This window comes from Macaca fascicularis, chromosome 7 (assembly GCF_037993035.2).
Source record: "Macaca fascicularis isolate 582-1 chromosome 7, T2T-MFA8v1.1".
Classification (NCBI taxonomy): domain Eukaryota; kingdom Metazoa; phylum Chordata; class Mammalia; order Primates; family Cercopithecidae; genus Macaca; species Macaca fascicularis.
The window spans coordinates 149,144,256-149,160,470 of record NC_088381.1 but is presented as its reverse complement, the minus strand read 5'-3'; the positions used below and the strand labels follow the sequence as shown (position 1 = coordinate 149,160,470).

The 16,215-nt window shown below is 35.9% G+C and overlaps 1 protein-coding gene and 1 long non-coding RNA gene across 5 annotated transcripts in view; one reads left to right on the top strand and one right to left on the bottom strand.

Annotated features, from left to right (window-relative positions):
• Positions 1–14,745, top strand: part of GTF2A1 (general transcription factor IIA subunit 1) — a 46,061-nt gene extending 31,316 nt beyond the window's left edge. For 3 of the 4 annotated variants that reach the window (XM_005561950.5, XM_015454064.4, XM_005561949.5), the window contains exons 8-9: positions 4,884–4,973; positions 10,222–14,745. In XM_005561950.5, coding sequence (XP_005562007.1) covers positions 4,884–4,973; positions 10,222–10,329 — 198 coding nt within the window. In that variant the 3' untranslated portion in view covers positions 10,330–14,745. Of the gene's footprint in view, positions 1–4,883; positions 4,974–9,171; positions 9,445–10,221 lie in introns of those variants that run through there. The other variant, XM_065549176.2, reaches the window with a different exon arrangement.
• LOC135972030 (uncharacterized) lies at positions 2,097–7,396 on the bottom strand. The gene is made up of 2 exons (XR_010588593.1): positions 7,287–7,396; positions 2,097–2,252 (listed from the first exon to the last, which is right to left on the bottom strand). It is a non-coding gene; the product is annotated as an uncharacterized lncRNA (long non-coding RNA).
• Positions 14,746–16,215: the final 1,470 nt, after the last annotated feature.

The following is a 16,215-nucleotide window of genomic DNA, read 5'->3' as shown; positions in this document are numbered from 1 at the left end:
CTTGATCATTTTATATTTCTCTTTTTATCAATTACTGAATTCATTTTGTTGGGGCCTTTTTTGTAGATACTTATGAGTGATAGATACTGTCTGTGATTTTCTGTTCTCATTCTCTTATGAGGTTTTCAGGTTACATTAGCTTTATAAAATGAATTTGGGGACATGTTTCCTCTATTTTGAGCTCTTTTTTTTTTTTTCAAAGATTGTATTTTATTCTTCAGTTGATATTTATTAAAACATGCCACTACAGATACCTGGGTCTAGTAATCTCATGCCCTTCAAGTATTTTGTTTCCGTTTGAGACCTTTTTGATAAATTATGTTTTTCTAGGACTCTCTGTATATTTATCTAAATTTTCAAATTGATTAACATAAAGTGAATCATGATATTGTCTTTTTGATGCCAGAATCCTTTGTCATCTTCATTCCTGATATAATTATTGTGCCATCTCTTTTTTTCCTGTTCAGTCTTCTCAGGGGTGTGTAGATTTCATCAGTGTTTTCAAAGACTAAACTTTTAGCTTTATTCTCTCTAGTGTGTTTTTCCCATTTTATTCTTTTCTATTCTATTCTGACTTAACTGTTTTGTTTGTAAAGAATATGATCTGTGTGATGTGTGAATCCTTTGAAATTGCTTGAGACTTGCTTGATTTGGTCAGTTTTTGGTTTTTGGTTTTTGTATATGCTTTGAAAAGAATGTGTTTTCTGCACCTGTTTGGTACTTGTATGTGTCTGTTAGACTTACATTTTTACACTGGCAGTAGGTTTGCTCAGATGCTCTTTGTGTATCCTTGATATTTTTTGTGTGCTTGATCCTTTCTTTTCTTTTTTTTTTTTTTTTTTTTTGAGACGGAGTCTTGCTCTGTCGCCCAGCCTGGAGCGCAGTGGCATGATCTCGGCTCACTGCAGCTCCACCCCCCGGATTCATGCCATTCTCCTGCCTCAGCCTCCTGAGCAGGTGGGACTACAGGCGCCTGCCACCTCGTCCCCCTAATTTTTTGTATTTTTAGTAGAGATGGGGTTTCACCATGTTAGCTAGGATGGGCTCGATTTCCTAACCTTGTGATCCGCCCACCTCGGCCTCTCAAAGTGCTGGGATTACAGGCGTGAGCCACCGGGCCCGGCCACTTGATCCATTTTTTACTACTGAGTGAGATATGTTCATGTCTCCTACTATGGTAGTTGATACGTTTCTTCTTGTTTTTCTGCCATTTTTCCTTTTTATATTTTGAGCCTCAAAACAGGTGCATGTAAGTTTCACATTCATTGTTTTTTTCTCAGTGAATTGAACCATTTATGATCATATGTCTTAATTTATTGCTAGTAATTTTTTTGTTAACCATAAAGTCTGTTTGTGTAATACTAATAGAGCTGTACCATCTTTGTTGTGGTTAGAATTTGCCAGGTACAGCTTTTTTCATTCTTTCACTTTTCAAACATTTTGGATCTGTAAACTTTAGGTTTATCTTTTTAAGGTAGAATATTGCTATTTATGCTATTTGTTGCAAAACTTTTACATCAGCCAAGACTGTTCAGTAGGGACAGAATAGTCTTCAACAAATTATGCTTGGACAATTAGATATCCACATGCAAAAGAGTTAAGTTGGACCCCTATGGCATACCATATACAAAAATTAACTCAAAGTGGATTAGGGACCCACATCTAGGAGCTGAAATTATAAAACTCTTAGAAGAAAACATAGGGATAAATCTCCATAGCTTTGGCAACAGTTTCTTTTTTTTTTGAGACAGAGTCTCGCTCTGTCACTCAGGCCAGAGTACAAGTGATGCGATCTCGGCTCACTGCAAGCTCCACCTCCCGGGTTCACGCCATTCTCCTGCCTCAGCCTCCTGAGTAGCTGGGACTACAGGTGCCTACCACCATGCCTGGCTAATTTTTTGTATTTTTTTTTTTTTTTAGTAGAGATGGAGTTTCACCATGTTAGCCAGGGTGGTCTCGATCTCCTGACCTTGTAATCCACCCGCCTCAGCCTCCCAAAGTACTGGGATTACAGACATGAGCCACCGTGCCCAGCCGCTGGCAACAGTTTCTTAGACATGACACCCGGAGTACAAGCAATCAAAGAAAAAGTGGACTTTGTAGATTAAAAAGGTGTTTTTTATCTTTGTTTTTTGAGACAGAATCTCACTCTGTTGGGGCTGGAGTGCAGTGGCATGATTGTGGCTCGCTGCAGCCTCAGCATCTTGACTTCCGGGACTAGAGTGTTCCTCCTGCCTCAGCCTCCTGAGTAGCTGGGAGAAAATATTTGCAAATCATGTATTTGATAAGGATCTACTATCCAGAATATATAAAGAACTCTTAAACAGTGTAACAACAAAAAGATAACGCAGTTAAAAACTGGCAAAGGACTTGAATAGGCGTTTCTCCAAAGAAGATACACAAATAGGCAACAAGCATGTGAAAAGATGCTCAGCATCATTAGTCATTAGAGAAATGCAAATGAAAACCACAGTGAGATAACCACTTCACACCTACTAGAATAGCTATACTCAAAAAAGAAAGAGAAAATAAATGTAGGTGAGGATTTGGAGAAATTGTAACCCTTGTGCATTGTTGGTGGAAATGTAAAATGGTACAGCTGCTGTGGAAAACAGTTTGATAGTCCTCAAAAATTAAGTATAGAATTATCCATATGACCCAGCAGTTCCACTCTTTATATACACAAGAGAACTGAAAATATGTTTTTCAACAAAAACTTGTATATGACTCTTCATAGCAGCCCTATTTATGATACCTAAATGGTATAAACCCAAATGTTCATCAGCTGATAAATGCACTGATAACAGTGGGATATTATTTAGCCATAAAAAGGAATGAAGTATTCGTATATGCTGCAACATGGGTGAACCTTGAAAACATGCTATATGAAAGACATCAGCCACACAACACCATATATCATATGATTCCATTTATATGAAAAATGCAAATCCATACAGACAGCAGATTATAGATTGCCAGGGGACAGGGAGAATGGGGAGTGACAGCTTAATGGGTAAGAGTGATGAAATGTTCTGGAACTAGGTAGTGGTGAATGTTATATACACTATAAATGTTCATTGCACCTGAATTGTACATGTACAAATGCTAAAATGGTGAATTTTGTTAACAAGAATTTTACCTCAAAAAAAATTTTTTTTTGAGATGGAGTCTCACTCTGCCGCCTAGGCTGGAGTACAGTGTCACAAACTTGGCTCATTGCAAGCTCTGCCTCCTGGGTTCCCATCATTCTCCTGCCTCAGCCTCCCGAGTAGCTAGGACTACAGGCACCTGCCACCACGCCCAGCTAATTTTTCTGTATTTTTAGGAGAGACAGCGTTTCACCGTGTTAGCCAGGATGGTCTCGATCTCCTGACCTCGTGGTCCGCCTGCGTCAGCCTCCCAAAGTGCTGGAATTACAGGCGTGAGCCACCGCACACGGCCTAGAAATTTTTTTTCATTTTACATTGATGATACCTATTTTAAGTTAAAGAATATCTAGACATAATTCTTTTTTGTTGTTGTTGTTCTTGTTGTTGATATAGAGTCTCAGATTGTTGTCCAGGCTGGAGTGCAATGGTGTGATCAAGGCTTATTATAGCTTCAACCACCTGGGCTCAAGTAATCCTCCCACCTCATCCTCCTGAGTAGGTGGGACTATAGGCATATGCCACCATACCTTGCTATTTTTTTTTTTTTTTTTTTTGTAGAGATGGCATCTCACTGTATTTCCCTGGCTGGTCTCAAACCCCTGGCCTGAAGTGATTGTCCCGCCTAGGCCTTCCAAAGTGCTAGAATTAACAGGCATGAGCCCCTGTGCCTGTCCATAATATAGTCTTGATTATTGTCCTCTCTACTTTCATTTTGTCTTCTCTTTCTGCATTTATTAGAAATCTCAGTTACATCTTTTATCTTCTGTCTCAATTGAAGCAAAATTTAACATGGTTGGTTATTTTATGCTCTAGTTAGGTTTTATCTTGGCCCCTAACTCTCTTTAATGCTGAGATTTCCTACTTTCTGCCTTTAAGAAAAAAAAAAGTCTGAGTCTTAATTCCGCTTCATACCTCTACCATAACCATCATCATGCTAAACATGCTGATTTGTATTTAGAGTCCAGGTTCTTTAACGTAAAGACAACAAGATAGACTGTTAGCCTATTGCATTGACCTTCTTTTCTCCTCTAATTTCTCCACTGTTAACCTGTTTTATATGATTTGTAGTACAAAGTGCCATTAGCTCCTTTGAACCTTCATATTAGGTCCTCTTCTAGGCATCTTAAACAGTTATTGTGGAGAATTATCTTCTTGAACTGTTTTTAAAGAATAAAGAAAATAAAGATAGGCCGGGTGTGGTGGCTCACTCCTGTAATCCCAGCACTTTGGGAGGCCAAGGCAGGTGGATCACAAGGTCAAGAGATCGAGACCATCTTGGCCAACATGGTGAAACCCATCTCTACTAAAAATACAAAAATTAGCTGGGTGTGGTGGCACGTGCCAGTAGTCCCAGCTACTGGGAGGCTGAGGCAGGAGAATCACTTGAACCCGGGAGGCAGAGGTTGCAGTGAGCCGAGGTTGCGCCACTGCACTCCAGCCTGACTACAGAGCAAGACTCTGTCTCAAAAAAAGAAAAACGAAAATAAACATAAACATCTTTTCAGACTTACAAATTACGTAGCTTAACTAATTTAATTATATTTAATTTCTTACAAGATTTCAGTAATATTGGCAAACTGTTAAACAGCTGATTTGACAGTATTAAATTCATGACGTACATATTATGCATTTGGCGTTTGGTTCTCAAAGAACATCAAGGTCACTATATTTTTTTTCAGTGAGTATTAGGCCTTCTTATAGTAATACATAAATAAACTCTCCTTTTATTTGTAGGAGCCCCTCAATAGTGAAGATGATGTGAGTGATGAGGAAGGACAGGAACTCTTTGACACAGAAAATGTTGTTGTATGCCAATATGATAAGGTAAGGATATCATCTTCAGATTACTGACGTTATTTGTGTTGTAATTTCTTCCCTACGTTATTCTTTCTGCCTTATTGAAACATTTGCGCAGCTGATTCATACCTCTTAAATTCATTATGAATAGTATGAAAACACTGTTAAAGAGTTTTGTGGATTATTTTAATAGAATGAAAGATTAATTTCTTAGCTTTACCTTTGAAAAATAAGTTATGAATGAAATGAAAAGAGCTACGATCTTTTTCTATTTAGACAGTCTTTCAACTTGTAAGCAGAGTAAACAGCCACTTTGAGGTTGTCCTTTATGGTAATAGCTCACTCAATGAGATAATTCTGTTTTCTATTTAGCCTCAACTATCTCAAAACCAGAAGGGTTCAGTTGAATATAACTGTTATTATTAAGGAGAAGACTAAGGCAATGAACAGTACTAAAAACAGATACATTTTTACTGAAAATCATTTAAAATATTATTTAACTTTGCTGTAGTTTGCTCACATTAAGGAATTTTTAAACCAGATACCGTGAAAACTAGCCATTGATTCCTTATGTTCTTAATTCTTAAACAGGGTGCTGCTTTCTAAGTATTTTTGTTAGATTTATTTGTATTACTTCTGAGATTTTTGTTTTTAAGACATTTAAACTGGAATACTTTTTTTTACTGCAATCATTAAATTTATAATACAGCAAATATTACGTTGCATTTATAATTTTAGTAGAGATTTTTACCACATGATGAAAATTCTAACAGAAGCTTATTATTTAACATTTATAGAGTGCAGAAATGTACCAGACACTATTCTAGGCCCTGGAGATGTAGTTATGAACATGTAAAATTCGTGCCCTGCATGAAGTTTCCTTTATAGATGAAGAAAATCTTAATTCTGTTGCATTTATGGAAATGAATGTGATAAGTAGCCGTGCTTACTTCAAACAGATCTATAGGGAGAATGCCAGTACTATGGATCTTATTTGCTAATAAAAAGGTGGAGTTAGACTAGTTTTTTACCAGTGAAGTTATAGAATAAAGACAGTAAGGTCATTGAGAGTTTTACAGCGTTCATTTTTGTGCATAATGACTTCTGAGAGACTATTTTTAAAACCATATACCATGCGCATTATAACAAGTGTAATTTCCTGTTAGATACACATAGAGCCAGACTATGAGGTTAAAACAAGAGATACCATTAAATCTTTATTGTTAGGAAGTCTCAGAGGATCTCCTTGCAACCAAATTATCCAGAACACAATTTCATGATGAGATGTCAGATTTATCAGGCAACAGAGGACCTTTGTTTTCGCCTGACTGAAGAATATACTTCTAAGTGTCTTCCTACTTTAAGACAATGGTTGTATTCTCCTTTGGCACAAACTGTACTTATAGTAGTTTAAATGTTAAAATTGGTTTGTTTTGCTCCCAGAGACATTACTTTAGTGTTTTAAATTAATAAGTGGAAAATAGCTCTAAATAGTGTGCTGGATGATAAATAATTTTAAAATTTGCAGAGGTCTAATTTTGAGAATCAAATGAGTTGCTCTGGAGATTGGAGGGGAGTGGTGACTTGATGTCTTTAGCCAATAGTAAAGAATAGCAGTGTTCTGTGACTGCATAAAATGAGGTTGGATATTGTTTGAGCCAACTTGAATTTCAGGAATGTAGTTTTGAAGCCTAAACTTTAGAATGTCAACAATGAGTGAATTTTAGAAGAGATCATAGAAGAAATAATAAAGCTTGTATTGCCAATCAAATGAGAATCTTAGTTAAATGCTAATAATATGGCAGAGTTCCTGCTTACATGTGGGTGGATAAGGGCTGATACAGCATTTGGCAAAAATAGCATCAGATGTAGGTAAACTTGCTTTAACACATTTTTAATTAGGAAATTTAAGAGGGCTTTCTCCTGGCTTTAAGAACATTCCCTCATGAAGGGCTCAGGGCCAGGAAATGGATTGCTTTTTTAGTTGTGACTTTGTACTTCTATTAATATAAAAATATTTTTCATTTATTACCCAACATGACTTCATTGTTAACTGTGTGGATTATTTGGCCCATGAAACTTTCCTACATTTATTTTTTGCAAATTGTCCTGTCCTGTGACAAAATGCAGTCAATTTCTTTACTTGTCTGTAGAATCTCTATTTCCTGGCTGCTCATCACTTTCTTGTTTTTGGCTAGTTAAGCCCACTGTCTTTCTGGTTGCAGTCACTTGGTTCATGCTGGAAATACATTTATATACACGTTTGTAGGATAAATACTACTTTATAGGAAATCAAAGAAAAGGAGGAGACAGAGGTCTTTTCATGCAACAAATACTTACTGTTTATGATGTCCCTGGGCACTATTCTTGGAGCTTGAGATACACTAGTGATCAAAACAGAACAGTCCCTGCCGTTGGGAAGCTTACTCCAGTCAGGGGAGATAGATGCTAAAACAGAATAAATTAGGATTTATTTATTTATTTATTTAAAGCATAATAAAAGATTAATATGTTAGAAGCTGATAATTGGTATGGAAAAATAAAGATCAGGGAAAGAGGACAGGTTTGGTTTCAGTTTTAAATAGGATAGTCATAATAGGTCTTTGGAGAAAATGACATTTTAGCAAAGACTTGGAAAGAGTTAGCCCTATTGTCTGGTGGCAGAGTCTGTTGTATGTGAGGAACAGCGAGGAGGCCTGTGTGGCTGGACTGGAGTGAGGGAAGGGGAGAGTACAGTAGTAGGTGGAGAGGTAGAGTAAGGGAAGGTGGATGGTAAGGATTTTGTAAGGACATGGCTGTTACTCTTAAGTGAATTAGAATGTTACTGGAAGGTTTCAGTGAGACAAGTGGTATGAACTGATTTAAATTTCGAAAGGATTACTTTGCTTTCTTTGTAGAGAGCAGAATATGAGGAGGAAGCAGAGGTTGCTGAAACAAGGAAGACTATTTAGGGGGATATTATTATAATTCAAATGGGAGATAATGGTGACTCAGCCTATGGTGATGGTATTAAAGTTGGTGAGAACTAGTTGGATCTTGGATTTGTTTTGAAGGAAGAGTGTTAACAGGATTTCTTGACTCTGAGATGTGTGGTAGAAAAGAAAGAGGAATCAAGAATGACTCTCAAGATTTTTTGATGAGGATTCTGAAAGAAGGATGGTGATACCATCAATTCAGATGAGGAAAAGCTGCATGTGGAGCTGGTTGGACATGCCAAGTCTGGTATGTCTGTTAGACATTCAAGTCATCAATCTTAAGATGCTACATTTAGCATTTACGTAGTGTATTTAGACCAGAGGTATAATTAGCTCTTAGTCCAGCAGTCTCTGCCCTACCTGCTGTTTTACCTTTATTGTGCTTTGTTTTGCTTTAATAAGTAAGAAAAGTTTGAATCCAGAAGAAGAACATGAGAGTGGTTTCCAAATAAGATGAAGGTTGTTTGATAGAGTGATTTTTTTTTTTTTTTAAAGTCTCAAAAAGCAGAGCTGGGATCAACAAATGGAAGTTGGAGAAGCAGATTTCAGTAAGGGTAAACTCTGAAAGATTTTACAAGAGAGCTGTTCCAAAAAGGAATAACTTAATTTGAAATTCTTTGCTTACTGTTTCTAATCGTATTTAAGCAGATACTGCACAACCATTTGCCAGGAATATGTCATAAAGAATGTTTGCAGTGGGAGGTTAGGCCATGGAATTTTAGGAATGAGATCTTGGAAAATGTCTGTACCTGGCCGGGCGCAGTGGCTCACACCCATAATCCTATCACTTTGGGAGGCCAAGGTGGGCGGATCACCTGAGGTCAGGAGTTCAAGACCAGCCTGGCCAACCTGGTGAAACCCATTTCTACAAAAATTAGCCAGGTGTGATGGTGAGTGCCTGTAATCCCAGCTACTCAGGAGGCTGAGGCAGGAGAATCACTTGAACCTGGGAGTGGGAGGTTGCAGTGAGCTGAGATCGCACCGTTGCACTCCAAGCCTGGGCAACAGAGTGAGACTCTGTCTCAAAGAAAAAAAAGAAAAAGAAAATATCTGTACCTGTTGAGCATTTCTGCATTATTATGTGAAACAGACTGATTTAGTAAAAAGAGTACTGGACCAAGACTTGAAAATCATGATTGTCACTTAGTAGCAGTATACCTTTGGTCAAGCCATTGAACCCTATCCAAGCTGTCATTTCTTCTTCTGAAAATGAAAGCCTGAACTAGTTGATTTTTTTTTTTTTTTTTTAGGTACCTTTAGATCATAGAATAGGGAGAACCATGGGGCCTTCTTTGCAGAAGATGTGGAACTTGAACTGAACATTAAATAATTAGTGTGAATTACTGGGAAAAGGAAGAAAGGTCACTTCAGTTCATTAAGTTTTACAACTCCTCTCCCCCACCAAATCCATGGAATTACAAACAACTAAGGACTATAAGTGAAGGCAAAGATGGGAGTGCCCAGAGCCTGCCCTTCGGCTCTTTTTGTTTAACTGTGGATGTACATAGTTTTTGAAATCTGCTGTAAGTGACTGGATGATTAGCATCCTTTAGATGTATATTTAAAATACTGCTATGTATAAGGTTCCACGTTAGGTCTTGAGAGCGCTATAAGGAGTTTTATTTTGGTAGAAGAAGCGAGTCCATACTTGTATTACTTAACAAATAATGTAAGAAATGTCAGTGAAAATACCATTGGGAATTTAACAGTGGAAAAGAATAGTTTTAGCTGGTAAGATTTGGGAAAACTTTGTGGAGGATAGTCTTTTGGAGGTAGACCTTGAAAATATGCAAACCTGGTAGAGAGAGAAGACATTTTGTAAAGAAATATTTTTTAACTATTTTAATGAACACAAGTACTAAAAGCTATAAAATAGTACTAATTACAGATAAATTTGTTTTTAAACCCACCTAGTGAGGTTTTTTGTTTGTTTGTTTGTTTGTTTTGGTGTGTGTGTGTGTGTGTTTGTTTTTGTTTTTTGGTGAAAAACTTTATTAAGAAACCAATTTTTAGGCCAGGTGCTGTGGCTCACACTTGTAATCCCAACACTTTTGGAGGCTGAGGCAGAAGGATCACATGAGGCCAGGAGCTCGAGCCCGGCCAGCACAACATAGGGAGACCCTGCCTCTGCAAAAACAGAATAAACCAGTTTGTAAATACAATACTGTAAATACTGTTTTGTTGAGGTGGGGGGGTGTGGGTGTGCGTGCGTGTGTGTGTGTATGTATGGATTTTTTGTTACTTGTTTTCTCTGTTTTCTGATTGTATCTCTCAATTTTTTAAATTTTGCTTTCGTTTAGATACACAGAAGTAAAAACAAATGGAAATTTCATCTCAAGGATGGCATTATGAATCTTAATGGAAGAGATTATATATTTTCCAAAGCCATTGGAGATGCAGAATGGTGAAGAGTTGCTTTTTTTCTTTTATAAATAAAAGAAACTTAAAAAAAGTTTAAAGCGGACAGTTTGAAACTTGGGGCATACGCCAACCAAAACTTCATTTCTGCATGTCAGAAAAGTGCAGTAGAAGCAAAGCTACTGGAACAAAGATAGACCTTGACAACATAGACACTACTTACTGGCAAGCCATGGAACTGTAGCACCTGGGGTTGTTGGGTGGGAGGGTTGGGGTTTTGTGTAGGAAAACCATAATTGTTGATTTTAAATACAGGTACCTGCCACCGGTAATTAGCATGTAAAGCTTTGTCTATATTCCTTCCTCCAACTTGGGTTCAATCAGAAGATACTTGTTGGAATGAACTGAAGAAACTTCGGTTTTGATAGATTGAACTGAAACTGCTTATTGTATGTGGTTATATTTGGTAAAAGTTGCGTGTGAGCTTTTTACAAAAGGGTAAGAATTGTGTTGAATTTTAATTCACTTGTATAAGAAAACAGTTTAAAACTCTCATAGTAGGTCTTAAATATTTTTACTTGCTATTCTCCCTCAGTGATATATACCTCTTCCTTTCCAGCTTTATGAAACATCTATTTAAGATTTAAAGTTATCAGTGATCATAGTTTGGAGATAAAATTTGACCCAGGAATGAATATTTATTTTAATTAGGTTTTCATACTTATTAAATGTAATTAAAGACTTGAGTCTTGTCTGAGTTCAGTGGAATTGAAACGACAACTTTAATTTCCTTACAGAAAAACTTAATTTGTTTCTTTTAGTGCCACACCTTAAAAAGAAACCCCAAACTAGCTCCTCAGGAATATAGTTTTATTTTGCAAGCATACCATCTAGCTGAAATTGTATACACATGAATATATGTAGACTTTTCCTGTTGGGCTGAAGTGTGTGCTTATAAATGTGTTTAGTTTTTAAGCTAAACATCCAGTAAACAGTCTGTGCATTGATTAGCATAGGGCAGGTGGTGAGGACCTGGATTTTTATTAAACAATTTAGTAATTATAAAAGTTTCTTGTGTTTACTAGTAAAGAATTTTAAAAATCTATTCTAATTCAACAAGTTTTTAAAATCAACTTTGTAATTTGAGGGGAAAATTTGGGGGGAAGAGGTGGGTGGGCCACTAAGTTACCTCTCTTTCATTTGGTGGCCCTTCCAGGCCATTGAAAATAAAGACGTTGGCTCCAGTTTGCACATCGGGAAGAAAGCATAGAAATTTGACTTGTATATTAAAAATAATAGAAATGTAATATGTATATTAAGAATGCATAGGTCTGTATTCTGTAAGGGGCTCTGAAGAACAATATGGCACTGCTGTGTTCAGTGTGAATTCGCTGCCTGGGAGAACTGCAGGAATGCTTGTCTTCACCATTGTGTTCTTACAACGAATTCAACTTTCCATGGTTTATCTTGACAAAATTTACATGTGTTTAGGTTACTTGTATATTGATATATTTTTTTAATCTTCAGTTTTTGTCTTCCTTTTGCCTTTGTGTTTTCAGAAGTAACACATAAACACTTTTTAAAGTACATTACAAAGAAGAAAACTGTGAGCTACTATTATATAGTATTCCTTTTTTAACACAAATCTTTTAACTTTAAAAAAAGGCAAAAATTTTTTTTTCAACTTCCCACCCAGCTTACCACCTTGATCTCTTTAAATTATGTTCTAAACTTTGGTGTAAATGGTGGTGTCTAGCATGCTAGTAGTTAGATTTTATTTAGCTGCCATAACTGGTAATACAGTTTTTATTTTGACTATATTAATTAGTTTTTTGAGGGGAAGTTTGTTTATTCTGCGACTCTCAAAGCACACAGAGGTTTTAGAATATATATTATTATTAGTGAGACTGAGAGAAGAGGAAATGGGAGGGAGTAACATCACAGAAGTCCTGTTGTTCAACTGTTCTTTAATATAGTTGCTAGTAGGTTTGTATTTACTCAATAAAGCTTAAGTCAGTGACCTGAACTACCTATAAAAATTCAGCAGTGCTGCAGTGTTGCTTAAGTGAAACCCTTTGGCTATCTAGTAGTTTTTATGCTACTGAAACTTGGATTACTGTATGATACTCAGCTTGTCTTGGGCCGTCTATGTAGACAAACATTCGTATTCATAGTAGCATTGTTTACTGGCCTGTTTTTATAACTTTATTTTTCAAATATTAACAACCACTGCTTTCAGAGTGGTTATTTTGTTATTTTTGAAGCAGGAAATAACCCTTTGTATTTGCACCTGTGTATTGCATATTAATTATGATATACTTGGCAAATGCTTTTCTTTTACCTGTGAAAATTCTGAAGGCTGGTCCAAGCTACATTGCATACCAAATTGTGCTCTTACATATTATTTGCATTTTGTCTTTTTTAATCAAATAGCATGTTTTAGTTTTATTATAGTAGCTTTTGCTGTAAGAATGTCACTTGCTTATCTTTTATTGTACTTGAATTCTTAATCATGCTTTTAACATTGTATTTAACAAATCATTTCGTATTAGGTTCCATTGAAATGTCATTCCTTTGAAAAGGCAAGGGATTTCCACTTTGAGAATTTTAAAATGAAAGTAGCATGTTTATCTAAAGGCAGAAAATAGTTCAGACTTGGTATTATGAAAATAAATAATGGTTTCTGGAGAGGATTTGTTTAGATTTGCACAGATGGTGATGGCACCTTTTACTTAAAAAAACATTAATCAACAGTGCTAAAGAAAATTTACCCAAAATTACAAGATAAAACATGGAAATGTGTGCCTTTCAGTATACAAACTCTTGCTTGGTGGTCATTTGTGTAATCAGACCATTTGAATGCCTGAGAGCATGTTTAATTTCTGTGGAGTGCCACATATGGCTAAAACAACTCTTTAATGTGCAATTAATTTCTAGAGTAAAATGTCTGTTATATGAGGGGGATCTTTATATTGGGCTTTTCTATTTTTTAAATGTTCACATTTCTTTCTGTTAATTAAAATGCCATCATAATGTCACATTTACACTGTTGCCTCTTTTAAAAGCAAAGCCACTCTGTTCTAAGATTACATCAAGACGAGCAGTGTGTAGTAATTAAAATGTATGCTTGATGAGCATAATAGATTCTGGTTTTAGGAAATAACATATAGCTTTTATATGAATATTTTCTTTTGCTGTAGTGAAAATCAAAGATTTTTTTTTCCTGGCTTTTATGGAGGAATGAAAAGAGTTGTCTCCCTCTAAGAGTAATTTTTGATTCTCATAGCAATAATGTCACCATTCTTACCAGAGGGTGAATACCCCTTGTATAGGAAAACAGACGTAATTTCCTCTTGGGAGTTCTCTTTATGACTTAGCATTTTCTTCCACTTGAGAAAATTCCTGTTTTTCTGATTATTTCATATTGAACTTTTTTTTGAGCTTTTGTGCAATGTAATAGTTTGTTGATCCATCTTTGTACATTTTCATTTCATGTCTTTCTTCCACCTACCTGTCAGAATCAGCTATAGCAGATTTTGAATTCTTTAGTTAAAAAATAGTTGCTTTATTTGTTTCCTCATGAGTTTGTTAAATAGCTTTGCATTTTAGTCCTCTATTATGCTATGGAAATGATTATGAAGTTTATATTCTTCCCTTTTTAAGCCTGCCTTACTCTGTCTTTTGTCATTGTCTATGGTTTAATGAAGAACACACCAAACTAACATTTTTGTTTATTTTGAGGAACAAAAAAACTTTTTCTCTTCTCTTTTAAGGGAAGTTACTACACATTGAGTTAGTAATTACTCTTTCAGTCAAGGTTCCTTAATAAGTCCAGTCTGCATCAGGACTATGATTTGGGGGGCAGGGCTAATCCTTTTTGCTGTTCTGAGCTACTATTGTCAACTGCTGTTGTACATACTGTTATGTGTAATGGCGTAAATATATTTATTATGTTTGTAAAATTCATTGCAGATCAAGGTTGCTCTTCTGTGATATATGGGATATTATGTTTTAAAGACCATCTTGGAATACAATTAGAGAACTTAGTATTTTGATGTACTAAGACCTATTTTAAGTTTAATATTCTACCTTTGCAAAAACTTTAATTAAAGATGTTATTTAAAAAAAGTAATGTTGCTTGCTTTGCTTACTAGTATATGGCATTGTTATAGATAATTGAATAAAATACAATTTAGAAAGGAAAATGCTTTACATTGTTAATGAGAATTCCATTTAACAACAAAAAGATGCTAAATTCTGTACCTTAAAGATAAGTAGGTTGAGATGTCAATTTGAATTAGTAAACTGTGTTGCAAATTATTAATAGTAGCTTTTAAAAAGTTGTATTTTCCAGGCACACAGGAATTTAGGTTGGGCAAATTCACATTAACAAATTATAACTAAAAATTGGTATAATTAACATTGTTTTTAAAAATAAAGATTACTCCTTGTGAAATATTAATAATTAACATATTGTATTAAATGAGTATTTCTACTCCAAAGTATAGATTACCTAGGATAAAAACATTGTTATTTCTGTGTTTAGCCAAACCACGTCCTCTTAGTTCAGAGGTTATAAATAATTGCATATTAGGAGAATTGGGTTACTGAGGTTTGTATTGCATATTGAATATATTTTGTGTTATTTCAGAAGATACTAAATAATTAGCAGGTATTTTAATTTTATAGTTAATTTAGCTGAATCATTAAGAACCTCACCTTTTTGTATTTTTTTATCCTGTTAACAGACTATCTAGAAAACATGCAAATTTTAACTATTAACGTAATCATAATAAAGATATCTTATTTATTGCCAGCAAATCTTGTATTTTGCAGTTTAATTGAAGCTCCTACTTTGATTAAGCTTAAGCTTTTGGCTTTTGTTTCTCTATCTGTAAAATGACAAGATTTTGAGGATGAAATGAGGTGTGATGCATGTAAAGCTCTTAGGCTGGTGCCTAGTACATGGTCAGCACTCAGATGTCACAATTATTTGCTTAATTTCATAATTATTTGCATAATTTAAAATTACTTGTGCACCAGGAAAAAAAATTAACGATCAAAAGTAGCAAAAACAAATTGAGAGTCAGTGAAACACAAACAAGCCTGGGAGGGTAAGTTGGTGAAACAATGCATCTGGTTACAGCAGAAAGTGTCAGAGGGAAGAAAATTGAGTGCTGGGTATGGGAGAGGGGTAATGAAACAGTGGGAGGGCTTTTAAGCTCCCTCTCTCCCCCTGCCAAAAAAGTCCTAGATTATATATGTCTAAGTAAGTCGAATTTTCTGAAAGCTAAAACTATGATAGAACTATCATTTTAAAAATTGACTTTTCCAAATATTAATGGAGTCTGTCCAGTTAATTTAGGGAGAAAAACAGAGTTGTCAAACACTGAAGATACGGATACATCACTGATTCTCGCAATGTCTCCTCCACTTTGAAAAGGGCATATTGACTTCTCTGTGTTGACAGAACCTCCATGCTAATGATGCATAGGTTAGGGTGGCTTTGCTGAGTGGGGCAAGTAGGACCAGGAAAACTAAAGTTCACCCAGGTTAGTTGCCGGAGATGAAGAAGTAAAGGTTTTTTGGGGGTTTTTTTGTTTGTTTTTTTTTGAGACTGAGTCTCACTCTGTCACCCAGGCTGGAGTGCAGTGGCACTGTCTCGGCTCACTGCAAGCTCTGCCTCCCAGGTTCACTCCGTTCTCCTGCCTCAGCCTCCCAAGTAACTGGGACTACAGGCACCCGCCACCATGCCTGCCTAATTTTGTTCTTGTATTTTTAGTAGAGACAGGGTTTCACCGTGTTAGCCAGAATGGTCTCGATCTCTTGACCTCGTGATCCACCCGCCTTAGTCTTCCAAAGTGCTAGGATTATAGGCGTGAGCCACCATGCCCGCCTGAGAGTAAAGCTCTTTAGAGCTGTTTACTTTCAGCAGG